We start from the raw sequence: 27,100 nt of genomic DNA on the forward strand, positions 1-27,100 counted from the left end.
ACCACTTCTTACAGGGGCCTCACCCGCAGGGTGCTGGGCAGGGTGGGGATGCTGTGTCCAGTTCTTGTTGGCCACATTCCTGGGGCCTAGGGACCAAGGACCCTGGTCCTGACTCCCCCGGGATGTGCAGTCAGTATGTGTGGGCCTGTCCCATTGAGCTGGGGGACCACGCGCTTTCCACCTACTGCACACTGGAGCATACGGGAGTGCTGGCTGGTGTAAGGGGTGTTGGCCGGAGTAGGGGGATGTTGGTCAGCATTCGGGAGACAGTAGTCTTGGTGATCGCCCAGCGATGCTGGTGTGAGGCTGCCCAGCAGTGGGCAGCTGCCCCAGGAACAGGTGCTCATGGGAGGGAACAGCTGCAGTTCGACAGGGACAGCAGGGTAGACGCCCAGGGACTCGCTCAGCCTGGCCCAGCTCCGGCCTCCCCTGGGCCAGCGCCCCCCGCCCACCCCCATGCAGCTTGATGTGGGACAAGGTAGGGGTGAAGCCCTTCTGTCTCTGGGGTGACGTCCTGTGGGCCCCCTGTCTCCCCTTTTCCGAGTAACTGCAGTGTAGCAGCAGACTGTGATTACTGCACAGGAACAAACAGGTGCGTTTAGAGAAGGTGAATCCAGAGCGCCCCCTGGAGACAAGATGAGGAAGCATATTCTTGGATTGGTGCTGGGAGAGGTGGTTCCTTGGAGAGGGACACCACGCTTGGAAAGGTAGAGGGACGGTGAGGAGGGGCCGACCGTCAACCAGGTGAATGGACAGTGACTGCAGGGTTGTTCTCAGGCGTGTGAGGACCGTGCAGGGCCGGACGGGACTCAGGCCTGTAGTTCACCAGTCACTGTGAGTTGTCCTCCACTCGGCAGCACCCAACAAGGACACAGTGCAGGTTAGAGGCCAGGCCCTGCCTCCTCACCTCCCAGGACTGCAGTGCCGCCCCTCCACAGCACAGGTTTATCCGCTCTGTGTGGGAAGTCGATCCTACAGACGTGACTACTAACCTGAAGGTTGGCAGTTCAGACCCACCCAGCAGCACCGTGGAGGAAAGGCCTGGTGATCTGCTTCTCTGAGATTACCGCTGGGAGAGCCCTCGGTGACAGTCCTGCTCTGCCCAGATGGGTCATCACACCTGCCGTTCAGGAGCAGGCTCAGGTGACCCACCCTCGGGTTTCCGTGGCCGGAAGCCTCAGTGAGAGGGGACTGCTCATATTTGTTCCATGGAGCAGCTCGTGGGTTTGAACTGCTGACCTTTAGGTTAATGGCCCTACACCTTATTTACAATACTATCAGGCTCCTTCACGCTCTGCGAGTCAGAGGGCACTGTTAGGTGACAGGCTTCATTGGGGCTCTTTTTCCTGCCTGGGCTTCTTTCTTGTTTTGGGGAGCAGCAGGTTCGAGCCCCTGTAGTTCACTAGGTATTTCACGTGAGAGCCCTTGATTTGATAGGGGTTGTTGTTGGAGGTGCAGTGTCGCCCTTGAGAAAGTCGCCAGCCCAAGCTCAGCCCCTGCTTCACGGTACAAGTGTGGCTTCTGAGAACCGCACAGCCGCAGACCGTCAGCGCACGGTGGCCAGCTGATGGGCTCACCAAGTGGCTCTTAGGACAAGCAAGCTGCCTGGGCTTCGAGCACCTGGGAAGGTGCTCGTGTGAGGGAGCGGAGTCTGCGCTCCCCCTCAACCCTTCCTCTCTGGCTCCTAGGGAGAGATCGGCCCTCCTGGTCCTCGTGGAGAAGACGGCCCTGAAGGTCCGAAGGGCCGAGGAGGTCCAAATGGTGACCCTGGCCCCCTGGGGCCCACTGGGGAGAAGGTAAGGGAGGTGGGGCCTGCGTGCTGGAATGGGGACCCTGACCTTACTAGACGCCCTGGACCCTTCTGCTCCTGGACTCAGCTGAGGCCCTGTGGTGAACTTGACTGAAAGCCTTGGCTTTGTCTCATCCCTGCATAGGCCTCAGGCTGTCCTCCCGTGGACACAGCCATGCTGTGTGTATGGATGGGACCCTCTGTCCACCTCCATGGAAAATGCCTTCCACAGGGGTGTCTGAGCTCACAGTCTGGCCCGCTGCCCCCAGGGGCATCCTCACCCGTGGATATGCCCTGTCTACTGTGGGGAGAGGACGGCTGGACGCCTGGCTGAAAAGGGCAGTCGACAGTATCCCCACCTCTAATAGCCTCAGAAACAGGGATGTCAAACTGCCCGCTGCCCTCCCTGGGCTAGAACTTGCTGACCACAGGTTAAGGCTCACAGATGTAGACGATGTGGGCATGGCCTCGAGCACTCTGGCTTCAGAGAGGCCATCTGGTATCTTCTGAAAAGGCCCTTACACACCAGGGAGGTGGTCTTGGGGCCCCTCACATATCATAGGTGCTCAGAGATGTCTCCCTGGAGGACCGGCAGGGGCCCCTGATGACCGTGCTCCTACCTTCATAAACCATGTTCCAGTCCTGACATGCTGACATCTGTCCATTCTGAGAAAAAGGCTTAAGAAACACCATTGACGGAACCCCATCTAATGCAATGCTTGTCTGTCCCCAGGGGAAGCTTGGAGTCCCCGGACTGCCTGGCTACCCAGGAAGACAAGGACCCAAGGTAATGGACACTGATGGCGTGGTGGCTTTCTGGTGCTCCTGGCAGGCCCTGGTGCCTCCAGTCTTGAGCACTGCTTCAGTGACTCTGGAGTCACTCTGGACACAATGTTTCCAGAAGCCCCTCACTTCTGCTTCCCTGTGCACACAGCAGGCTGTGGGTGTGCCCACTTGGGTGTGCACACGCTCGTGTCATCTGAGTGCACCTTACAGGTGTGAAGGAAGGCTGCTTGGTGTGCAGTGCATGCATGGCTGTCCTCACTTTGAAGGCAGCCATTCTTAATTCAGTGGCTTCCTGGGACGATAGGGAAGCGTGGTGACAGGGAGTGATAAGCAAAACGCCATCGTGTGTGATGTGCACCTCCTGATCTAAATCTATAGTGCTGTCCCTTCCTCCTGAGTCAGCAGCCGTATTCAGATGGGGGGGGTGTTGGAGGGTACGTGTGGAAGGATGAAGATTCAGTCTGAAATTTTTAATTTGGAGTCTCAGAGATAATCAGGGGGTATTTGATGGGTGGGTGGGAAAAATGGATGGGCAGACCCATGAATAATAACATGTGGGAACTGAGTGAGTCGGTGGGTAGGTGATGAGTGGGTGGGTGGGGAGAGGGCTAGCTGGATGGATGGATGGGAGATGTATGAGTGGCTAGAACGGTGGATGGGTGGAAGGATAAGTAGAAGGATGGATGGGTAGACGTATGAGGTGTGGATAGGAGATGGATGGATGGATGGGTGCATGGATGGATGGATGGACAGATGGATGGATAGATGGGTGGATGGATGGGCTGGTGGATGTCCAGGTGAGTGGATGGTGGGAGGCTGTGTGGGTGGAGTCTGTGTTGGGTGTTCACACACACACACACTCATCCTTCAGTGGCAGGTGCAGCCCCCTGCTCACACCGTCTCTTTATGCCTCTCCTGCAGGGCTCCGTTGGATTTCCCGGATTTCCTGGTGCCAATGGAGAGAAGGGAGGCAGGGTAAGCGCGGATAGACTTCAAGTCTCTGGTCAGACTACTTGTGCTGTGCCCTTGTCATTCCAGGCTGCTCTCAAATCCAGATCCTGCCCATTTTCCCCCCACACTTTGCTACCACTGTCACTCAGGACGCTGACCTTGACCACTAAGCCCATAGCTCTTCCTGGTGCCAGGCTGGGCCTGATGGGACAGGGAGGCCAGCAGGGAAGAGGACATGCCACGAGAGGAAATAGTTTTCTCGTAAACAGCGCCTCACACAGAGTCCCTTCCCATCTGTGCTGATGGAGTCCCCTCTCCGTCAGCAGCCCCTTCTGCAGACCGCTGTCAAAAGAAGAGTGTCTTCTCTCCCGTGGCCACCTGTTCTGCCTAGCGCTCGGGTGCTGTTACAGGAAAGCACTGCAGGTGGAGGGAGCAGGTGTAGTGGATGCCTGTGGCAGACAGAACTGTCTTCTCTTGTGGTTTAGGAGGCTGCAAGTCTGGACTCGGGGTGTCGGCTTCAGGAGGAAGGCTGGCTGGCTTTGTCACCTCTAGGGGATGGGCCTTCTCCTGAGTTCAGAGGTTCTCAGCACAGGGACCCTCAGTCCAGAGGATGCGCTCTGCTCCTGCTCTCCCTCTTTGGTGTTTTCAGGCTCCTTGGCCTCTGCTCGCCTCTCTCCCCTTCTCCTCTCTCTCTCCTGTAAGATGGAAGGAGCTGCAGGCCACACCCCGGGGATCAAGGCTGTGACTCGAGCAGGGTCACAGGCTGCATTACCCCACATTCCATTCTCCTCAAAGCTGACTGACTTATCTATCGATCACATCAGACAGCGTCCTAGGGTGATGGCATCATTATGGAACTGCCAAGCCCCAGGTGTCCAAGTCCAGCGGAGCTAACACGTGTTTTGGGGGGGTGCCATTGAACGCATGTCAAGAGCCTTGTCCTCTGGTCATTTCCAAGGTGCCATCGTCCTGAACTTGTGTCACTCCAGGTTGCTGTAGGTTGTCATGATGAACAGACACATCCAGAGGCACTGAGCTCCCTTCCCTGACCATTCCATGCCGGCCGGGAGGTGGTCCTGGTTATTCCTCATGGATTTACATAAGAGTGTTCATCACTGCCCGTCACATAGGAGGCAGAGCCTTCGATTCTAAGCAACCTTGGCCACGGGCACCTGGGAACACACCACCTGAGCCAGGCGTGAGGGGCAGTGGCTGAGAGCGCCACTGGGGACCCAGCCCTGGAGATGTGGCCCCAGTTCACGACGGTAGAGCCCAGCGGCCACCACACTCCAGCACCACCCCTATCCGGCCTCTCCTGGTGGGGACAGGGCTGTGCATGCACCCCTCTCAGCAGTGTCCCTGTGTGGACACCCTGTTTGCGTGCTGACTAAGGCAGGGAGGGGGCCCACGTGTGAGCAGCTGGGTGCCGCCGAGCTGTACCTGGGAAGCCATGGCTATACTGGCATCCAGAACTGGCATCCTCGGTGAGGCAGCCGCCAGCAGGAGAAAGCCCATGGCTGTGAACCAGGAGCCAGTCGGACAGCCGTAGCACACGGTGCCCCAGTGTCCAGTTGTTTCTGCAGACTGGACAAGGGCCTCGTGATCAACCAGAAGGTGTGTGTACCAAGGCCAGCCCCACCCAGCAGCCTGAGCTGGAGGGCTGAGCACACAGAGAGGGTCCCAAGCGGTCTGTTCACGCTGCCTGTGACCCTCTGTCACCATCACCACGGGCCGCACGGGTCACACTCCTGTTCCCCTCATTGCAACTCATGCTAAAGCAACAGGCAGCAGTGAGCTGCACTCCCCGAGGTGCCCAGTACCCAGCACCCGGTGAACTGGACATGCAGATGCTGGGCAGAAGCTGAGGGCGTGGTCTGGGACCTGAGGGTCCTGAGAGGGGCTGGAAGTCTTGATATATGTCCAGCAGCTTCCTGAGGTCAAGGAGGGCACAGGACCCCCTGGACTTCCTGACAGCGTGGACAGAGAGAGGGAGACAGTGTCCCCTCACCCTCCCTTCTGAGGGACACTCTGGCTGCACTTTGACCGAGAACTCCGCTCTTTCTTCTAACAGTCTGGAGTGGCTGTGATAATCTCCACCAGCATCACGCTTCAAAGGCTCGGGTGCCCGATAGCCTAGTGTGTGGGGGGGTGGGGATGTGTGCCCAGCGCATGTCCCTGTCTCCTAGATCCTTCTGCTCCTGTGACCCTGGCTTTGAGGCAGAGACTTGACTCTGTGAAGTATCAGCTCTCAGTTAAACATGAAATCCACAGAGGAGAGTGGAGATCAGTTCTTGTCCACTAGGAGTCAGGCCAAAGGAGCAGAAGCAGGAAGCTGGAGCCCTGGGCCATCTCAGAGCCAGGGGTCCTGGAGAGATGCCCTTTAGAAATGTGCTGGGTGACTCCTCCTTCTGGGCTGTCCCACTTCTCAGCTCCTGACTACCCAGGCCACCCTGTCAAGGACAGTGGACACAGCCTGAGAGACACTGTCAGATACCTCCAATCACTAGGGTCTGGTTAATGAAGGATTCTCCTGACATAGAGGCCGGAGAAGCCTTGTGGGAAGTGAGGGCGCCTCCTCATTTCATGCAAGGCCTGCCTGCTCGCCCCTCAGACATGTACCCAGAGGACGCACGTGCTGTCCACTGAGCCACCATCTGTGCTGTGTGCTCAGGGCTGTGTTTAGGGTGAAGGGTCCCTGTTTGGGTGTTGGGGCTGGGCCTGAAGGCGGTGAGCTGACTCGGCCAGTGGTCACCTATGGATGCCAAGAACTAGCTCGCCTTGCTCATGGAGGTTCCCGCTGGTCAAAAGTTTATCCTTTGAAGAAAGCAAAAGCTTTATTAATTTTCATAAGCAAATATTTGAAGTCAGCGGATCATGCCATAGAATTGAAATACCGGCACCTGGGTGCGTGGTTTAAAGCAGCAGCATTAACTCATCCTTCTAAATGGCTTGTGTTAGAAGGCAGTGTTGTGCCGACAGTGGATGAGTGAGAGGTGGGCAGAGACGGTGTGTCAGCACGCATCCCCCAGAGGAAAGCTCGGGCACGGGGACCCAGGGGCTCTGAGGTTCTGAGCCGCTTCCGTCCGTGACTCCCATAGGCTGTGCTAAACTGCGTGCTTTCAGCCATTATGTCTTTGCTTTAGAAAAAAAAAGGCATTTCTCTGTGGCTTGGAAAATAACAAGCAGAGGCAACCTCAGAGAAGGGCCTGAATTCTCCGAAAAGAGGAGGGAGGGCACTGGAATCCACGCTTTAGATATTAAATTGTAGGTTTGCTTGACTGCAGCCTGTTGAAAATTTAATGGCTAATATTCTTAACTGTAGCAAATGTGAATTATGCATGAAAGGGGTCCACTGGCTTCTCTTTTCTTACAATAATGATTTCCCCCCGCCGAGCGAGGAGAGAGCTGAGGGAGGAAGTGGGGGTGGCTGCCTCTCTGAGGGAGAGAACTGGGGACTGGACACCCAGCAGAGCAGGAGGGAGATGGGGTTCCCAGGACACAGGTGCGAATGGGGAGCACCAGCTTGGGCTGTCCCACTTGCTGGGGGCAGAGAGGAGCTGGCTGGTCTGGAGGCCTGTTTCCGGGGAAGGACCCCCAAACCTCTGGCAGGGACGATCATTATACTGGTGACTGATCCCCCCTCTCCTTTGGTTCCAGGGCACCCCTGGAAAGCCAGGACCGAGGGGACAGCGTGGCCCAACGGTAACAGCCTGGTGGTCGGGGCATCTGAGGATACATGTGGGTGGGGTTGGGCAGGGGAGGGACTTTGGCTTTCTGACCATCCTCTCCTCGTCTGTCCAGGGTCCGAGGGGAGAGAGAGGCCCGAGGGGCATCACGGGGAAGCCTGGTCCCAAGGTAGGTGTCTGTGTCGGGGTTCTTGGAGGTGGCGGCTTGAAGTGGGGTCATCCCTGTGTTTTAGTTTAATAATGAAAAAGAGAAGGTAACTCTTGGGGATTTTGGAAAATCGACGTTGGGGATTTACTGATGGGGTCACACCCTGGAAGCTCCCCCAACCCTCAGAGGGGTCTCCTCTGTACACGGGAGCCACCACGTGAGGCTGAATCAGTGGGCGGCAACCAGCACTTAAGGAAGGACTCTCCTCCTGCTGGGTCAGCCAGGTCACATGACTGTGGTGACACTCCCAGGACCACCTTGTCCCCTAAGGAGAGCAGTCCTCTGGCCTGAGGAGACTAGTCCCAGCTGGACTCCTGGAGGGCTGCTGAGTGGCCATGGCCCACGTACCACACACGGGGGTAGCCAAGCAGCCATGGCCGTGAACCACACAGGGGGGTCGAGTGGCCATGGCCATGAACCACACAGGGGGCCAAGATCCCCTGAGGCAGACTACTTCTCGGCTGCTGGAGACTGAGGTGACAGAATATCACCTCAGTTAAGGTGTGTCTTGGTTAAGGTGTCTGTGGTCCAGAACCTGCCTCTTGACTTGGTGTGACTTCTTTATGTCACGTGCTTGGGCACAGTATTTATCTCACCACAGCAGCCTGTCCTCTCCTTGGGACCCTCAGGACCTTGGGCTGGCAGCCATGTGTCTGAGCACAGAGCCTTGAGAACGTTGGTCCTTTGTGAGGGTCAAGGTGACCTTGAGGAGCTCCATGTGCCCAGCACTGGCTCAGAAATTGTGATGATGTCATGGCCAGATTCTTTGATCCAAAGTGATAAATAATAATAAGCTTTTGTCTGTCTCTCTCCCAAGGGTAACTCTGGAGGTGACGGCCCAGCTGGCCCCCCTGGAGAGCGGGTAAGCACCTCCGCCAAGGGCCCACAGCCAACCTCCCCATGAGGGTTCCTCCCCATGCAGCTGCCCAGGCCACCTCCTCCAGGGTTGGCAGAGAGGGAGGCATGGCTTCTCTCTGCTGGAAAGAGGGCCTCCCAACATCCCAAAGGTGGACCTGGAGTTCCTGCTCTGGAACTGAAACTGCCTGTTGGGTCAGAGGGAGGGGCCGGACTTGGAGGTGGGGTCAGGGGGAGGGGCTGACTAGGAGATGAGGTCAGGGGGAGGGGCTGACTAGGAGATGAGGTCAGGGGGAGGGGCTGACTAGGAGATGAGGTCAGGGGGAAGGACTGGACTACTGGATGGGGTCAGGGGGAGGGGCTGACTAGGAGGTGGGGTCGGGGAGGGACTGGACTTCTGGGTGGGGTCAGGGGGAGGGGCTGACTGGGAGATGAGGTGGGGGGGAAGGACTGGACTACCGGATGGGGTCAGGGGGTGGGGCTGACCAGGTGGGGAAGGCATCATATAGAGTTGGACTAGGTGGACATTAGGCCATTGGAAAGAGCTGGTCTCGGTGGAGGTAGGGATGAGGGGGCATTAAGAAATGCCACGTGTATCAGAGCCAACAGCTTGGGGCAGGTGGCAGGTAATAGTGGGAACTGCTATACAATGGAGAGGACTCTGTCTTCAAACTGACCTTTCTCTGTCACCAGGGACCCAATGGACCTCAAGGACCCACAGGATTTCCTGGACCCAAAGGCCCCCCTGTAAGTGTCCATCCTTGTCTGAAGTGCCTGGTTTCTCAGACCTCAGGATTTCCTGGAGACCCTGGCCTTCCCTGAGGCACCAGTGGCCTTATCACAGTGGGGCGCCCTGGGGGTGTTGGGACGCTTCAGTCTCTGCCTCCATCTTCACACAGTCCAACTCCTCTCTCTGTCTCTCTTTATCTGCAACTCCACCATCTCTTTGTGAAGGCACCAGTCATTGGATTCAGGACCACCCTAGTCCAGTGTGACCTTTTCACATCCCAAAGACCCTGATTCCAGATAAGGCCACGTCCGTGCATTCTAAGGGTTTGCACTTCAACATGTATTTTGAGGAAATATGACTCAGTGCACAATAGGTGCAACATCCTACTGTTCCTTTAATCCCCCTGCATACAGGGCGAGTCCGCCAGGCAGTGAGCCCGACTGCCCGCTGGGGGACGGTCGAGCCACAAAGGTGGGCTCTCTGATGTGAACAGTGGCACCTGCCTGGCTCTGACTCTGGGGAGCTGGCTAAACCCTCCCTCCCTCCCTCAGTTTCTCTGCTGGGAGATGAGGCGCACATGTACTGGAGTGTTGTGGGGGTTTGACGAGGTGAAGCATGTTCCCTGCTCTAGATGGTCCCACCTGTTCTCGTCTTGTCATCACGTAACTATCATTGATGCCTATTCAGAGGACACTTGAGGACAAGCCCCATTGGTGGGTAGGGATGGTCACTCTGAAAGTTCAAGCTTCTCAGAGCTCAGTGGAACTTCTACCTTGCTCCTTTCCAGGGTCCCCCAGGCAAGGATGGACTCCCAGGACATCCTGGACAGAGAGGCGAGACCGTGAGTACTGGGGTGCTGGGGTCACGGGCTGCCTCACTTCTTCCAGCTGGTCCTCTTGGGCCCTGTCTCCACTTGACCACACAGTCCAGGGAGATCCTGCCGTGCATGGCAGGGACTGGCCAGCTGTGCAGGCCTTTGAGGGCCTGTGGCATCTGTGTGGAGATGCAGGCTGCTCAGAGCAGCTTTGCTTCCAGAGTCCAAGTGCCCCAGCACCCTGAACCTCAACTAGAAAGACACCCCTTTCTGTCTTCCTCCAGAATAATTTCTGGCCCCACGAGCTTCCAGCCCACACGTTTTCTCTAGGAAGTCGCTGGAGCTGCTCTGAAGCGTTAGCTGTCCACTCGTTCGTGTGGCAGAAGCTCAGAACGAAGGACCAGGCCTTTCACTGCCCGGCCTCACTGCCCAGGGCTGTTGGCCTGTTGGTTGAGGTGGAGGGACACTTAGCACCTTCAACACCTCTGTCCTGTTGTTCAGACAAAAATCACCCGAAGCCCCAAACAGCATTTTAATAAATCTTCCCCAAACTAAAGCAAAATGAGGCCAAAAGGCGTAACCAGAGTAACTTTGCAGACTGTTAGGTTAGTGGACTTAAAGAAGAAATCAGAGGGAACGGGAGAAAGCTTAATGCAGCTTTATTAAAGGGGGGTGGGGGTGGAAGGGGAGCTCCCGGGTGAGTTCCTCGTCCTAGAGAGGCAGAATGGGAAGTCACACTGTGAACTTACTGGGGAGGATTTTTATAAACAAAGTCTTTAGGGAGGGACATTCCACTCTGATTTACAAGCCACCTGCTAGCTCAGCCAGACATGCAAGGCTGTTTGCTCTTCTTATCAGCAGCAGAAAAGGCCATCAGCATTTGAGTTATGAATTCTTCATTCTTCTCTTTGGTCCCTTTTGCCCAGACTAACACTAACCATGTCCGGTAACAAAACTACACAAACGAAACAGTGCAAAACACACCCTCTGCTTGCCTCAAGTTGTTTTCATTGAAATTTTGAAGGTGTTTCATATTAGAAATAGGCTATTAGGTAAATATATGGGTATAATGAGCAAATGATTCAAGTTTATGTAACACAACAGTTTTCAAACTGGAATAACACATCCAACCGAAACGCAGGACTCACATGCATTTCCCTTGAGTCAGAACCAGCTCAGAGCTGACTGTGCAGCGTGTTGCTGAGGCTGTAAATCAGAAAGGAGGTTTGATCCTGCAGATGGAGACAGTCTCCAGTTAGCCAGGCAGCTCCTTAGGGCCTGCGAGGTCAGAGAGTCCACGGTCTTTTCTAGATGCTTGTCTCATCACTAGTAATGATCCGTTGCCATGGTGACAGGGCCAGAACACTGTTTATAAAATAGCATTTTCTGGAAGAACGATCTAAATAATTACTGAATTACCCTAGAGCCTAACTCTAGTCTGCCTTTGGGGGTCTCAAACGAAGAGTGGATAATCCCTAAAAATACACAATACTCAAAGTAGAATGTTCTTTGCTAATTAGCCCCATTAGGAAAGGCTGTGGCTTGATTTAAGGTGACTTTTAGAGAACCAGTTTCTTCATGGCTCAAGATAGAAATATCTTGGAGTGAGAGTCTGAACAGGAAACCTCAAACTCTGTGGGATCCAGAAATATGGCTTCCATGACGATGCGATACCCCATTCATTCTTCTGTAAGGAAGCAGATGGGTAGCCAGTGTGTCAGTCAGGCCTTCTTTGGACGCTGTGTGCCCACATGGGGGGCCCTTGCCACCAGGGCACCTTCCACCCACTCTTACCTTTAGCAGTTTTTGCACAAACAGTGCCACCTCCACCTTCAGTGACTCCAGCAGTTCCAGATGGACTAGAAGACATTTACCAGAAACGGGACCCTTCTGTCTCTTAGCCCGTTAGGATCAGTCCTGCTCTTGCCTGCTTGTGGAAGGTGTCCCCCAGGAGACCACGTGGGTACTCCTGGGGTTTTTACTCGAGCCTGTGGCAGGCTAGGCTCCCAGTGCCTCCGGAGCCGCTGTCCCTGCACTCCTGCTCTGGGCCCTGGGCCTCCATGGGCCTGCCTCCCTCTCTGCCCATTGTATGCCCAGCGGGAAGGACGGAGTGGGCCCTGGGCACAGGCGTGGGCTTTGCCAAAAGGGCTCCTGCGGCCAGCTCCCTCTTCAGAGTCTTAAAGGCCTCTTGTGGCGGAAGCCTGCTCCGCACGAGTTGGCTTCTGAAGGCCGCATTTCTCATGTTTCGGTGTCTGTGTTTTCTGTTGCTCTTTGACTCGTGGTGATGAAACCTCTTTTAATTATACCTTCACGTGTTCTCGCTGGCCGAGTGCAATGGCTGATTAATGGAGATTACACTGCTCCTTTGTTTACAGAGAAAAATTAAAGCCTATCTCTACACCCTGCATTGTTCTCAAATGGCTTCCTAGGAGACATGATAAAAAGGCTTTTGGACTCGCTCAGGGCGAAGCTGGTAAATAATTAGGTGACCGCCTCTGCTTGGAGAACAGCATGGCCTCCCCAGCTACGCTCTGTCGTGGCTCTGTTAGGCAGGAGCACGGTGGCGATGTGGGGTCCCCCCGCTCCGAGACCCCCTGCACATGAGGGGAGGGGAGGGGCTACCCCCCCTGTGTTCCTACGTTATGTCTTCTCTTTGAAATAGTTATTACTCTTCTCAGTGGGAGTCAGGGCCACAAGCTTTCTGTCAGCAAGAAGTTAAGAATGAGTCCTACTCTGGTGACATCCTTGGGCCCAGCCTTGGGCCAAGCAAAGCCCCCCCCCCCTTCTGTTACCATGGACATGAACAGCATCTGACCAAGGCACCTATCGCAGATGGAGACTCTTTGGCCCCCTAAGTAGGTGAACATCCTAGCCCAGCCCTCCGTCTTTGTCAGCACTTCCTGTAGGGGACAGTGCATTTGGCAATGACCTTTTGTCTACTTTGTGCTTCTTCACCTGGCTAAGACCAAGTGCTTCACTTCCTGCAATTCACGGAGCAGCTGAGTCTGGCCACAGACCAATGTGAACTTGCACATGGACAGTCCTGATAGTGACACAAGACCACCTGCCCAACGCCTGGTAGGTGGGCGTGAAAGCCAGCCACCTCCCTCTCCAGACTCCAGCTGTCCTTGTACGGCCCCCCTGGGTGTGACACCTGCACACTTCTCTGCCTGTGTCACCTGGGGCTGCAGATGGTATCTCATCAGCAGGACGCAGCTCTAGCAGTCCAGCAGATCTCCCCACCAGCCAGCTTCCTCCTCCGAAGGAGCGTAGGTACAGCGTGGCCAGTCATTAGCAAACAGCCCAGCCAGGTGCCTCTCACGTGAGTGCCCACCGGAACGCACCCTCCAGCTGGATTATGACACTCGGCATCTCGGCCGCTGGCACGGGAGCAGCCAGCCGCTCGCTCTTGAAGTGCACAGGGCTGGCACGGGGCCGCACGTGGCTTAGATCACTCTCCAGGCAGCATGACCTTGAGGAAGAAAGCAGGAAGGTGTCCGCATAGTCGCTAATGAGCACATCACAGAGACGGCTTCTGCGTCCACATCCCACAGCCTGGTCTACTCAGAAAACGGGCGCTTAGTGCCAAGTTCAAGATGAATGGCCTCATAATCTGTGTCTCAGCACAAAAGCTCAGCAGAGGAGAAGCAGCTAGTGAAACTGAATTGCTGGCTTTGCTACCTTTGTAGAATTCTGATGGAATTCAGAGAACAGGTTCCTGTTACATGACACAGGCAGCGTCGGCTTCTCGGGGCTTCTCGGGGCTGGGGTGGAGGGAACCTGGAAGGGCAACCTGTGACAGCTCACCCAGCGATTCTGTCTTTCCACAGGGCTTCCAAGGCAAGACTGGCCCTCCAGGTCCTCCCGGCGTGGTCGGCCCACAGGTGAGTGAGACCCAGCACCCCCACCCTTGTGAGTCAGGGTTCTCTGGGGAAATAGAACCAGCAATCGCTGAGTGGCGTCCTGGTGACCCTGCATTGTCAGAGGGGCACTATGCACCCCAGGGCTCTTGATGCTGATTTTCCAGGCCCAGGTGGCCAAGCCGTTCTTCTGAAGAACCTCAGGGTGGACCTGAACCTCTGACCTTTCAGCTGGGAGTTGAGCACGCTGTTATGCCCGCCGGGGAACTTTTGAATGCAGATGTTTAGGTCCATATCGGTGGAGAGGAGAGATAGAGAGAGATGTAGAGAAGTGTGCTGACTTTCAGCACTTGACACCCATGAAAAGTGGGGTTGACAGGTCCAGAATCCATTGGTCACTCAACAGCGTGGACATTCTGACAGTTATGCTCCAAAATCATCTAACAGAAGAGTGGAGTTCTAGCAAGATGTCTGTTTATAGTCTGGAGACAGATGCATTCTGGGGGATCCTTACTCTCCAGGCCTCCCCTGATTGGACCAGGCCCACCACAATGGGGAGGACGTAACACAACTAGAGACGGGTCTCAGAGATAGTGCAGGGTTAGCTCCCAGCCACCACAGGGAAGTGATGCCGCATTAAAGCAAGTCTAACCCATCTCCATCTTTCAAGTCCCTCAGTGCACAGTTATGTGTACACTCCAGTGCGGTCAGTGAGGTGGGCAACAGCATTACAAAACGGTGTGGAATGTTGTGAGCTTGGTCGAAGTGGGGCAGAGACACAGAGTGCATGCTGTGGGAAGAGGGCTCTGATGGACGTGCTGGACACGGGAGAACCACGGGCCTTCCAATTGTGAAGCACACAGTGTCTGCAGAGAACAGTAGAGTGGAGTGTGGTGAGGCCAGTTCACCCGGCCTTGATGGCGGCCCCGGGACACCGACCCAACATCTGGTGCCTCAGCTGAGGGGACATGTAAAGCCCACAGAGTCACAGGGTTCTGCTGATGGCTAGTTCTGAATCATGGAGATGCTCGCTAGCACTGGGGTGGGGGGGAGGTAGCCAGGGGACCCCGTAGGTAGGGAAAGGGTCCTGGCCTGGGGAGAGGAGCAGGTGCAACAGCCTGAGCTCTGGGGTCAGTGCGGCCACTGAGGAGTCAGGCTCCATCCACTTCTGTGTGAGAACGGTCCACAGTGGGATGGACGGCCCAGAGCCTCGCCCTGAGGTGACTGAGGTGCTCACCCAGCATGGCTGTAACACAGAACACGTGGGTATTCTTCCAGTGGCTGGTGCTCGGGTCCCTGTGGCCACCTCACTGTGAAGTCCAGGGGTCCCCGTGACCAGCTCACTGTGAAGTCCAGGGGGTCCCTGTGACCACCTCACTGTGAAGTCCATGGCTTCCTGTGGCTACCTCAATGTGAAGTCCATGCCTCGCCATAGCTGCCTTATTGTGGAGTCCATGGGTCCCCATGGCTGCCTCACTGTGAAGTTCATGGCTCTCCGTGAGGTCCACGCCTCCCTGTGGCTGCCTCAATGTGAGGTCCATGGGTCCCCGTGACCACCTCACTGTGAAGTCCATGGCTCCCCGTGGCAGCCTCACCAAACCGTCCTTCCTGTGTTGGTTCCCACCGTGTCCCAGGGGGTACAAGCACGCCTGCTGGACAGACACACCGTGGATAGGAGGAAGGGGAGTGCCGACCCTGGGTGGGCCAATGGCAGGGCCCTTAGAGCCTCGACCATGCTTGCTTGCTTTTAAATTTCCAGATTCTTCTGGAAGGAGAAAGCATGCCAAGAATAGCAGAAGTTGGGTGGTGCGAGAGCTCTGCGTCAGAGACCTGGGCTGTCCTCGGACTCAAAGGGGAGGACACGTCTTGCTTGTTGCTTGGGAAGTGTCCGTGGCTGACAGTGTTTATCCCCACAGGGTCCCACGGGAGAGACTGGCCCCATGGGCGAGCGTGGCCACCCTGGGCCCCCAGGACCCCCTGGCGAGCAGGGGCTCCCAGGAGCTGCTGGAAAGGAAGGGACGAAGGTGAGTTCCTGAGGTCGTCTCTGTCGGGGCCTCTGGGGTCATTTCCTAACTTCACGTTCACTTGCTCTGCTCCGACTACTGGGCAGTTCCTCCAATGTTCTCCAGACACCAGGCATCTCAATCCTAGGTGGCGGGATTTGAACCAGGATGGGAGTTGGTCACCTGGGGCGGGGCGGGCGGGGAGCACCACCTCTGGCTGGACCACCCACGGCCCTGTCCACTGCTGCCCAGTCCCAGGAATGGGTATACTTTTCCACTGTGTCTTTCTGAAGAGTTCGGTGGAACTTGAACTTCGGCCTCCCACCTGAAAGGTCAAAATAAATCATACAATCGCTGTGTTTGTGTCCTACCATTTAGCACTTCTCTGAGAGTGTCACTAGACCCTCTTCCTCCGTCCAGACAAGGGGCCATGGCTTCCTGTGAGCAGAAAGTAAATAGGCCTTTTCTGGAAAAGGAGGACTTGGAAAATGTCAGCTCTCAACCCTTCATGGGACCACAGCCACACGTAGCTGATGGACAGTGACGTGTATGGAGCCCACGGTGCCTGGCCAGACTCAGACATGCCTTTTAAAGCTGGTGGCCGTGCCAGGTCCACCTCCTACAACAACCAGTCCAACTGAGTGTCAGAGTGCTCTACCCAGCTCCGGATGCCCATTCCCTGGCACCCTATCTCTGCAGCTAGCCAATGGCTCTGTTTCAGGGTGACCCTGGCCCTGCTGGCATCCCCGGGAAAGATGGGCCCCCCGGACTGCGTGGCTTCCCTGGGGACAGAGGACTTCCTGGCCCTGTGGTGAGTGATGGCCAGATGGGCGTGAGGGTGGATGGCATCCGGTCGGCCCTCTCCGCACAGGGCCCTCAAGTGTCCTCATTGTTCCACAGGGAGCTCTTGGGCTGAAAGGCAACGAAGGCCCGCCCGGCCCACCGGGGCCCGCGGTGAGTGGTACTGACTGGTCATGAAGCCCCCTCCTGCCTCTGCCCCACCCGCTCTGCAGGGGCACGTCTTCTTGGGGCATCTCAGGACCATGTGGCCTGTGAAGGGTGCAGAGGAAGAAACGGGTTTGCAGAGAGGCTGCCATGGGTGATGGGGGCTCTTGCTGGGGGCCACAGGGCCTGGAGGAATACAGCAGGGAATGAGGCTCGTTCAGGGGAGAGAAATGGGGAGGCAGGAGCTGCTGAAGCAGCACATAAGGGGACGTGTCTCCAGATGGGAACGGGTGACAGACACAGGCCTGGGTGGGGTGTCTAGACAAGAGGGGCCAGATGACACTGAGCCTCAGGCGGCAGAGCAGAGGCACTTGCCGAGGGCCATGGGGAGCTGTGGTGGGCTCCAGAGTGAGGGGCAGGCTCGAGGAGGCTTGGGGCACGGTGGTCACAGCTGTTCTCCTTCCTGCCTACCCAGGGATCTCCAGGAGAGCGAGGTCCTGCTGGTGCTGCTGGCCCCATCGGGATCCCGGGGCGTCCTGGGCCCCAGGGCCCTCCAGGACCGGCTGGAGAGAAAGGTGCCCCTGTGAGTACTGCTCAGCTCAGGCGGGGTGCAGGAGGCCTTCCTTGGAGCGGAGGCTCGGGGCTCCTCCTATATGTCCAGCCTCGTCTATCTTCCGCTATGTCCACAAGGACATTTCGCTGGGTGTTCTCGGGTGGCAGGAAGCGTTGGTGGTTTATAGCAGGTGTCATGACATCTTGACCAGGGCTGAGCAGAGGATTCTGGTGTTTCCACGGCTTCCCTCCAGCACCAACTTAGGGGCCAGGTGGGCTACATGGGCAGTGTGGCGGCCAAGCAGATGGGCACCTGGGGACATCTCGTCTGTGGCGAGGGCAGAGTGAGGGGACATGAGTTAGTCCCACAGGCCTCTGAGGAACAGAATGAGTAGGGGTGCACGAGCATGGTCAGTGGTCACAGGCCGTCACTGGGTGTCGCTGTCAGGGCAATGGTCCTTGGTCATGTTCATCCAGGTGGCAGCCCTCTGAGGTGCCACAGTCACTGTGTAAATACATCTCATCTGGGGTCTTCCTCTCCTGCACTGACCTTCTACCATTCAAAGCATGATGTCCTTCTGCAAGAACTGGTCCTTCCTGACAACATGCCCAAAATACATAAGATGGAGAGGTTCCAAACCCTTGCCTCCAAGGTGCTCCTGTCGCCTGGGCATTTTACTGCATTAGTGATGCCAGTGCGTATTACGTTTGAGAGGTAGACAGTGACTTGTGCAGGGAGGAGAGGACCGTGGGGTGGAGCACGCCCACATCTCCATCCTGAGAGCAGAGGTAAGTGGACGCAGTGGCCAGCAGATCCAAGCACTGACTGTCCATCTTCCCGTGGGCCCACCCTTGTTCTTGTGCCTGCCAGACAAAGGCCTTCTGGCTCGTGTGAGGAAGTCCAAGTGCGTGCACAGAGCGGGGGCCGCAAAGTTGAGCAAAGTGATCTGAGAACTGAGGACCTTTGAGATTTAGGAGAGAGCCGCGGGCACTCTCTGTGCTTGAAGCAGATGAGCCGGCGTCCGGAGGGGAGGGAAGATGGTGTGTGCACGGGGGTGTGTGCATGCATGTATGTACTGTGTGCGTGAGGATGTCTGCGTGTGCACACGTGAGCATCGCATTTGTGCATGTGTACGTGTGAGTGTCCATGTACGTGTGTGTGCATCGATGTGTCATGAGTGGGGGTGCACATGGATACATGTGAGTGTGCACAGTGCATGGGAATGTAGGTGTGCATGTGAGTGTGGGCATGAGTGCACATGAATGTGTGAGTGGTGTTGTTGGTGTTGTGTGCTGTTGAGTTGCCTGCGACTCATAGCGACCCCATGTACCGCAGCTCTGAAGCCTGCCCTGTCCTGAGCCAGTCTCACTAACTCTGGCACACCAACCCCCATTGCCCCAGTTACTGTATCAATCAGTCTCATCTGGGGTTTTCCTCTCGGCGCTGTCCCTCCACCCTTCTGAGCATAATGTCCTTCTCCAAGGACTGGTCCCTCCTGGCCACGTGCCCAAAGTGTATGAGGCAGAGCTTCCAAACCCAAGCCTCCAAGGAGAAACTTGGTTTCACTCTCTCCAAAAGAGACCTATGTGTTTTCTTGGTGGTCCATGGTATGTTCAAGATTTTTCACCAGCACAGTTCAAAGGCATGGATTCTTCTTCTGTCATCCTTAGTCATTGTCCAGCTCTCTAATGCACAGCAAGTAATTGCAAAGACCATGGCCTGGATCAGGCGCACCTTAGTCTCTAGACTAATGTCTTTGCTTCTCAGTACTCTGGAGAGGTCCCTGACTGTAGATTTTCCCAGTGCACTTTGTCTTTTGATCTCTTGACTGTTGGTGCCGAAAGTACTGATTGTGGAGCCGAGCAAGCTGAAATTGTTAAGAATCTCAATCTCTTCTCTATCATGGTGCTGGTGTATGTGGGTATGTTTCTGTGTGTGCATACGTTAGCATGAGTTAGTTCAGCGTGAGTGTGTGTAAGAGCACATGAACCTGAGAGAGGTACATCTGCAGAGAACAGACAGTGAGCAAGGTGGGGCAGGCACTGGACGCCAGCCTGGCCGTTAGCCTCAGCGAGGCGTCACACACACACTTGGACCTGGTCCGACTGGAGGTAGGCCCCGGGTCTGCTCCTTGTTCCGGGGCCTTCAGATTTTCCATCTGTACCAGATGAGTGAGGGTCAGCACTGCAGCCGCCTCAGTGTCCTTTCTGAGACCCAATGGGCCAGTGGTAACGGCCACTCCTTCAAAATGTCTACCTTTCCCTGCAGAGTCCCCTCAGGAGTGATAAACTGGGGGGGATGTGCACTGGATGGAGCCACTTGTGACCATGGTTTTTTTGTCCTCTCCAGGGTGAGAAAGGGCCACAAGGTCCAGCCGGCCGAGACGGTCTCCAAGGCCCTGTGGGTCTTCCTGGCCCAGCAGGTCCTGTGGGTCCCCCCGGAGAAGATGGAGACAAGGTAAAGGGACCAAAAGCAAGTCCTCATGCAGATGGTGCGGGGAGTCCACCTGGGTTGACCAGGCTGGTGGGCAGGGCAGTCATCATAGACTGACCCAGGAGCGGGGCTTCACGGCGGGACAGCCTGCCCTTCCTGTGACCCCTGCTTTGCGATGCTCTAGAAGCATCTGTGGTGAGGGGTGATGAGTGAGACTGGGGGCCTGTGGTCCTTCTGTGTGGCTCTGAAGTCACGCTGGACAACTCTGTTAGATCCGAGGTCAAGGTCGAGGGACCCGCTCTGAGTGTCCGCCCCTCACATTCCGTTCCGTCCGTGTGGTTAAGGAGGCTCCACTCTGCTCAGCGCCTTCCTCAGACCAGCAAGGCCGCTACCATTAGAGTGGTGCTCTGTGATGCTAACGCGATTACTGCGGGTGGTCACGGTTCAGACCTCACTTGGGGCAGACAGCCTCAGCTCTTGAGGCTGGCGTCTGTCGGCGCGCACTGTCCAGTGATAGCCCCGACTCTGCCACCGGCACGCGGGTGCAGCCTCGGCCCCCAGGGTGGAAAGCGCCCGCCCTGGTAACACGGGAGGAGATTTTAATAACGTCCTCAGAAGCACAGAAATTGAGTTGCTTATTATTAAGCTGTCATGTTGGCAGTCTGACTTGCAAACAAAATTGGAAAAATATTTTCAATATGCATATCTCCCACATTTTCAAATCTGCTAAATCCTGCATCATATAAGATGAAGAGACCCATTCCTTTCATGCCTTGTGTTAAAAGGAAATAAAACTAATTTATGGAAACATTTCTTCTTTGGAAACCCATCGAGCCACTGGGAGAGAGCTTCCTCATCCTCCCAGGACCCTTAATTATGAGGACAGGTGACAAGCCGGGGTCAGGGGCATCTGACGGAACTGTCCTTCTTCCTCCCCAGGGCGAGATCGGAGAGCCTGGACAGAAAGGGAGCAAGGGGGACAAGGGCGAGCAGGTGCGGAGGACCTCTGTCTGCGGACGACCGATGGCTGCAGAGGCCATATGGCTGTGTGACGTGTGGCTTTTATGATGCCTGGTGGCACACAGCGGGCTGAGTGTCCTGTCCCGTTGCAGTCTCGTGTGTGTGTGTGTGTGTATTTGTACTTGTAAGTGCATGTCTCCTACATGTTTGCATCTGTTTATATCTATCTTAATATGTATAGAGGTATGTAAATTTACGTATGCAGAATGTGCGTGTGTGTGAACGTATCTGGAAGAGCTCTGTGGTGTAGTCTGTAGCGCGTTGCATGGCTAACCAAAGGGTCGCTTGCCTCTGGCGCTCTGAATTCCCCCCGCAGCTCCTGGAAGAAGGAAGAGCTTGCTCCCCAGTAGGATTCACCATCTTGGGGAATGCGGGGAGGGTCCCAGAGTTGGCATCGCCTGGTGGAGGGAGTTTAGGTCTTGGTTTGGTTATAAGTATGTACATGTACCGGTTGTTGTCATTGTTATGTTATGAACCGTGGAGTCGGAACTGACCCCTAGCCGACCCTCCGGTGGGTTTGCAGAGGCAGTAAATTGCACAGGAGGAGACCGTCCATCTTTCTCCTACAGAGCAGCCCGTGTGTTTGAACACCACACCTTTGCATTAGCAGAGCAATTCCTCACTGCAGAGCCACCAGGTCTCTTTTAATTTTGCTTTAATTCAAAGTATAATACAGATGGCCTCTTGCTCCGTCTGGTACTGGGTTTGCACACAGGCGTCAGTATCTGTGTGTCTGCGTGCATTTTTGCATGTAAGTATGTACAGAGGGGCATGTATATGAATCTGTATGAACAATGATACCACAGCTTCGTGTGTGTGTGTGTGTGTGCGCGTGCATCCATAAGTATGAAGAGCTCTGGTGGTTGGTCTATAGGGAGTTGATAACCCAAAGACCAGGGCTAGAGGTTCGAATCCACTAGCAGCTCCATGGCAAAAAGATGGGCGTTCCCCTTCCCTGTGAGCTACAGCTTCTGAAAACCCACGGTGGGGTCAGCCTGAGTCAGTTCTGACCTCTGAGGGGGCTGGTCTGGTGGCCCCTGGCCTCACCACTGACAGCTGCTCCGAGCCCTCTGCCAGGCCTCAGCTGTGTCTCAGGACGCAACCTCATATCTCTGTCCCCACAGGGTCCCCCTGGGCCTACAGGTCCTCAAGGCCCCATCGGACAGCCAGGCCCCTCCGTAAGTACCTGCTGTTAGTGACCCTCAGAAGGGACAGTGGGAGCAGGGGAGACCGGTGCCTGGTCCTCATCCTGCGCTCGGTGGCTTTCCTGCAGGGGGCAGACGGCGAGCCTGGGCCTCGGGGCCAGCAGGGCCTTTTTGGGCAGAAAGGTGACGAAGGACCACGCGGTTTCCCAGGCCCTCCGGGGCCCGTGGGGCTGCAGGTGAGAGCAAGTTTTAAGCGGGGCCAGGTGTTGGCTGTGCGTGCTCCTGCGTCTCTCTGTGTCCCCCACATCCTGCTTGTCTTTAAAATGGGGTGCTTGACTGGACTGTGGAGGGTCCCAGGGAGTGCCATGTCCTGTGGGTCCCAGTTTTCTTGTATGAGACGCTGGAGCGCGCCTTGTCCACAAAGCTTCGAGCACTTTCCTCCTGTCTCCTTGGGCTGAGTGTTGAGATTTGTCACGATGGTACGTGCTCATGTCCCTGCTCTGTGTGTGGAAGCCGGCACATCCTCATCCCACTGTGCACGTGAAGGCCGGCTCCAGGGCTCTGGGCCCCGCATCCCGCAGGAGGAAGATGGCCTGTCTGTGTAGACTGGCACGGCTGTGACATCTCTGAATGCTCCTGTTCCCATCCAGGGCTTGCCGGGACCTCCAGGCGAGAAGGGCGAGACCGGAGACGTGGGCCAGATGGTGAGTGACACGACGGAGTTGAGACTGTGGCAGCTGGTCGTGGGGGGCCATGTGTGCTTATGCCTGTGCTCAATGCTCACTATCTTTCCAGGGCCCCCCAGGACCCCCTGGCCCCCGAGGACCATCTGGATCTCCAGGTGCTGATGGACCCCAAGGCCCTCCAGGTGGCATCGGAAACCCTGGCGCAGTTGGAGAGAAGGTGAGACTCTGAACTGGTGAACATGTCAGTGTTGTAAGGTCAGGGGGCGGGGAACGGGCAGGTGGGTGTGCAGGTGTTAGTGCAGGTGTGTGCCTGGTGTGTGCAGGTGTGTACCTGGTATGTGCAGGTGTGTGCTTGGTGTGTGCAGGTGTGTACCTGATATGTGCATGTACGTACCCAGTATGTGCAGGTGTGTGCCGGGTGTGTGCAGGTGTGTACCTGGTCTGTGCAGGTGTGTACCTGGTCTGTGCAGGTGTGTGCCGGCTGTGTGCTTCTGTGGGTCCAGGTGCGTGGCTGTGTCATTCCTTCGAGGGGAATGGAGCAGGGCATTCTGATGTGGAGATTCGTGTTGGCCTTTGTTTCCAATTACCCCGCCGCGAAAGGCCTGCTGTTGGCAGGTACCTCCCTGCTCCCTGGACAGCTGGAGCTGCAGCCTCACACTTCCCTGTTCCGTCCAGTGCTTGTCTACTCAGAGCACAGGGCCCAGCTCACGGGGCCTGAGGGGTTTGGGGGCTAGACTCACAAGGTGGCAAAACTGGCTGATATATGTGTGTGGATGTGCAGAGTGTGTGTGTGGATGTGTCGAGTGTGTGCACATGTGTACCTGCACAGTCACATGTGTATACCTGTGGGAATGCACATACCTGTGCTAGTGTGCTGTTGCCCAGGTCAGACCCCATGTGAGTGCTCGCAGATTTCACACTGTGGACACCGGCTCCTTGGCTCACGTGATGACAAAAGCAGAGCATCCTTCCACCTGCCCTCCCGGTGCTCCGTTCCCACCTCCCGGTGCTCCGTTCCCACCTCCCTGGGCTCCATTCCCGCCTCCCTGGGCTCCATTCCCGCCTCCCTGGGCTCCATTCCCGCCTCCCTGGGCTCCATTCCCACCTCCCTGGGCTCCATTCCCGCCTCCCTGGGCTCCATTCCCGCCTCCCTGGGCTCCATTCCCGCCTCCCTGGGCTCCATTCCTGCCCTCCTGGTGCTCTATTCCTGAAGCTTCTTTCTGACTTCAGGCCATAAAGTCAAAGCCGTTTGCCTTCCCTGCTCATTTCCACAGTAAGAAAGATGCAGCCTCACTCAGACCATGGATTGACATGGCCTCTCCTGTGAGGGGCCTCCGCTGTCTGGACCCCAGAGGACGTGTGTCCTCTACATACACCCCTTTCCTTCCACCACTTGTGCTGGGGCGCTGGGCTCTGGGCCTGACTGCTCCATCTGCAAGCTGCAACCCCCTCCCCCCGCCTTCATCGGGTTTCTCATGGTTCTTCCTGTCTCTGCTCCTTGGGACTTGCCCTTGTAGCCCTGAACCCCCTTCTGTGCACTCACGTACCCATGTAAACCGCTATCACTCTCCATGCAGTGACCAGGCCAGAGGACCCCATCCTGGGGGCTGCCTGGGGACAGTGCTCCCTGGGTCTTTGGGGACAGTTAAGTAACTGAGAAGTGGCTGTCACTGCATCTGTACCCTTGTGCTTACTCCATAGGGTGAGCCTGGTGAGGCTGGAGAACCCGGACTTCCAGGAGAAGGGGGCCCCCCGGTGAGTGGACTGAGGGCAGAGCAGGAGGTTGGCAGGGGACCGGTTCCTGGACTCGGATTCCCAGAACACCACCTGAGGACAGGCAGGACAGAGCCTGCAGGCCACAGCTGGGGGCAGGGTGGGAGCCAGTCCCCTGGACAGCACCCGTCACAGCAGGACAGAGCCTGCAGGCCACAGCTGGGGGATGGGGATGGGAGCCAGTCCCAGGGACAGCACCCGTCACAGCCTCAGCCGCAGCTCATACCCAGCAGCGTCCATTAAGTGGACAGTGTGGCGTGTCTCTGCCCTGCACATCACAAATGTTTGTCTTTCCCCAGGGACCAAAAGGTGAGAGGGGAGAGAAGGGCGAGTCAGGCCCCTCTGGCGCTGCTGGACCCCCCGGACCCAAAGGACCCCCTGGAGATGACGGCCCCAAAGGCAGCCCGGTGAGTGGTGCCTGAGAGCCCAGGCCTGGGGGCCTCAGCACAAGAAGTCGGGATGTGCTCTTGAACAAGGAAAAGCCCATGACCATTGCATGTCTTGGGGTGATTTCTCCAATGTCTAGATGTTTCCAAACTAGCTATTCAACAAAAGCTTTAGTCACAAAAGAGGAGGCGTAGCACATGGGGATGACCAGTCCCCCTGGACACCCCCTCCCTGACCTCTGCTTGAGCACCAGGCAGAGCCCCTAGTCCACGGGGGCTGAGTTCCGGCCTCAGTCCGAGCTGCCCTTGGAAGGGAGGGCAGTGCCCACCCCACAGGCTTCCTGGGTGAATGGGATGAGGTCATGTCCAGGAAGGAGCTTCCTCTGTGGCAGAGCACACAGCGGGCAAGTGTGAGAAGGTTCTGGAAGCTGGGTGGGACAGGCTGGCCGAGCGGGTGCAGTGTGTGGCCTCCACCAGGCTGCCCATGACCTTGGGTGCCTCTCTCTCCTTTCTAGGGCCCTGTGGGCTTCCCTGGAGATCCTGGTCCTGCTGGAGAGCCTGGCCCGGCGGTAGGTGTCCCGAGGGGGCTTGGCCCCAGCACAGCGAGGACCCGCCCTTTGCCAGCCCCGGGTGCTTCCTTGTCACTGTTCCTCACTGATGAGTCATTACCTGGGGGACACAGCACTCCTCCTCCCGAGGGGCCCGTACGCTGATGCACTGTCCATTCAGAGCACAGTGGGTTGTGGTGCCCGGGGCACCTGGGTTTGTAGAATTGGGGGGACGGCAGGGGGTCTCCTGCTGTGCGTGAGTGGACTCGGGTGTCCTTCAGGCACAGGAAGTAACTGCTGCTGTCCCCGCAGGGGCAAGACGGTCCACCTGGTGACAAAGGAGATGACGGCGAGCCTGGGCAGACGGTGAGTCCACCGCATGGAGCCCCTGGGCTCTCGGCGGGGGTCTGCATCTCCGCCGTCTTCTCAGCAACCTGGGTGCCCTTCTGAGAGGGCAGCGGCTAGCTAGTTCTCTGATAGGGCTGATTCTGAAGGGAGCCGGGGAGAACCAGCTCCACATCTGGACGTGGGAAGCTTGGGCCCCGAGCTAGAAGAAAAACGCATGTGAAGGGTGTTCATGCAAAGCACGGGTGACTGCCATGCTTTCTGCAAACGGCACTGCCCTTTCACGGGTTCCTTTCCTGAGTGCCATGCGTGTCACATGCGTGTGAGCACTATTTCCATGCGTGCTCTGTGTAGAAACCCAGTACCTTCACACAGGAGGTCTGACTACAGCCCCAGAGACAGCTCTGCCCCGTAAGACTTCTGGGAGCTTCGAGGTCCACCTCTGTTTCTGCTTCCAAGCCACCTGTGTCCCCTCAGGAGTTCAGTCATCATCCCCGCTATAAGCTGAGACCGCACTGGGCCCTGCCTCGCCCTGCTTGGCCTTTAAACCCTGTGCCAGGCCGAGAGCGGTGCCCTTACATGATGCAGATCACTTTAGGTGATGCAGACATCTAGGCACTGACCTCCTGCCCCTCCCTACACTAAATACGGCAAACCCGACGGCCCCCAGGGGCCCAAGATGCATGCTGCTGGTCTCAGACGAGTAGCTGTGCCAAGGGTCAAGGGCCTGCCCTGTTGTCTGAGTTCTCATTCCACCCTTGTGCCTGGGCGGTGTGTATCTTCCCTGGACCCCGGTGTCGGGACATGGCAACTCCTCCCTGGGGCTGTGGTGTGGATTAACCGGCCGTGGGCACCAGGTGCTCAGAGAGAACGTCACTGGGGGGAAGTTCCTCCCGGATGCAGAGAGCTGGAGGCAGGAGTTGGGACCCCGCCACTGACACCCAAGGGATCAGGATTTCTGGAGAGACCTTCCCACAGGCCTGCAGGGAGAGAGTCCACTCCTGGGTGGCCAGGAGAGCCGAGATGGAAGCGCGATGTAAGGGGCCCAGGCCACCTGATCCCTACCCACCTGTGTGTTCTTTCTCTAATGCCAGGGATCCCCAGGCCCGACTGGTGAGCCAGGTCCATCTGGGCCACCTGGAAAAAGGGTAAGTGTTTTTGTGAGCACAAACGACTCCCTGGCACAAAACAACAACAACCATTGCCTGGGGGGTATCTGCATGAGCCCCGTTCCTCCTGGCCTCTCGCAGTGAACAGATCCTGGGTGCCCTCAGCTGCCCCGATGAGAATCTGCTGGGACTGAGCGTGCCCTCTGCTCAGCGTCCCTCAGGCCCTTTACATGATGGGTTGAATGTTGACACCATGAGTAATGTTTCTTTTGAGAGAAGCCACCCGCAGGCTGGACAGTTCTTCCATGGGTCAGACCTTTCTGAAAAGTTAGAAACTGTCCGGGCGTTGGCTTGTCCACTGATGAGTCCAGCTGTCCCCTAGGGCTTCAGTAATCTGGGTGCCTGGTGTGGAGTCAGGGAGGCCCCAGGCCCAGGCTGGCTGGGGGGCGCTGACCCCATCTCCGAGCTCCCTTTA

The 27,100-nt window shown here is 56.7% G+C and overlaps 1 protein-coding gene across 2 annotated transcripts in view; it reads left to right on the top strand.

The window, feature by feature from the left end:
* Positions 1 to 27,100, top strand: part of COL5A1 (collagen, type V, alpha 1) — a 148,296-nt gene that overhangs the window by 100,696 nt on the left and 20,500 nt on the right. For both annotated transcript variants that reach the window (XM_006902375.1, XM_006902376.1), the window contains exons 30-53: positions 1,689 to 1,796; positions 2,523 to 2,576; positions 3,497 to 3,550; positions 7,184 to 7,228; positions 7,328 to 7,381; positions 8,238 to 8,282; positions 8,969 to 9,022; positions 9,793 to 9,846; positions 13,650 to 13,703; positions 15,596 to 15,703; positions 16,404 to 16,493; positions 16,583 to 16,636; positions 17,103 to 17,210; positions 19,530 to 19,637; positions 20,553 to 20,606; positions 21,758 to 21,811; positions 21,907 to 22,014; positions 22,429 to 22,482; positions 22,574 to 22,681; positions 24,166 to 24,219; positions 24,537 to 24,644; positions 25,139 to 25,192; positions 25,484 to 25,537; positions 26,611 to 26,664. In XM_006902375.1, coding sequence (XP_006902437.1) covers positions 1,689 to 1,796; positions 2,523 to 2,576; positions 3,497 to 3,550; positions 7,184 to 7,228; positions 7,328 to 7,381; positions 8,238 to 8,282; positions 8,969 to 9,022; positions 9,793 to 9,846; positions 13,650 to 13,703; positions 15,596 to 15,703; positions 16,404 to 16,493; positions 16,583 to 16,636; positions 17,103 to 17,210; positions 19,530 to 19,637; positions 20,553 to 20,606; positions 21,758 to 21,811; positions 21,907 to 22,014; positions 22,429 to 22,482; positions 22,574 to 22,681; positions 24,166 to 24,219; positions 24,537 to 24,644; positions 25,139 to 25,192; positions 25,484 to 25,537; positions 26,611 to 26,664 — 1,692 coding nt within the window. The remainder of the gene's footprint in view (positions 1 to 1,688; positions 1,797 to 2,522; positions 2,577 to 3,496; positions 3,551 to 7,183; positions 7,229 to 7,327; positions 7,382 to 8,237; positions 8,283 to 8,968; positions 9,023 to 9,792; positions 9,847 to 13,649; positions 13,704 to 15,595; positions 15,704 to 16,403; positions 16,494 to 16,582; positions 16,637 to 17,102; positions 17,211 to 19,529; positions 19,638 to 20,552; positions 20,607 to 21,757; positions 21,812 to 21,906; positions 22,015 to 22,428; positions 22,483 to 22,573; positions 22,682 to 24,165; positions 24,220 to 24,536; positions 24,645 to 25,138; positions 25,193 to 25,483; positions 25,538 to 26,610; positions 26,665 to 27,100) is intronic.

Source organism: Elephantulus edwardii, unplaced genomic scaffold (genome assembly GCF_000299155.1).
Source record: "Elephantulus edwardii isolate Elephantulus edwardi_28Jun2011 unplaced genomic scaffold, EleEdw1.0 scaffold00401, whole genome shotgun sequence".
Lineage (NCBI taxonomy): Eukaryota > Metazoa > Chordata > Mammalia > Macroscelidea > Macroscelididae > Elephantulus > Elephantulus edwardii.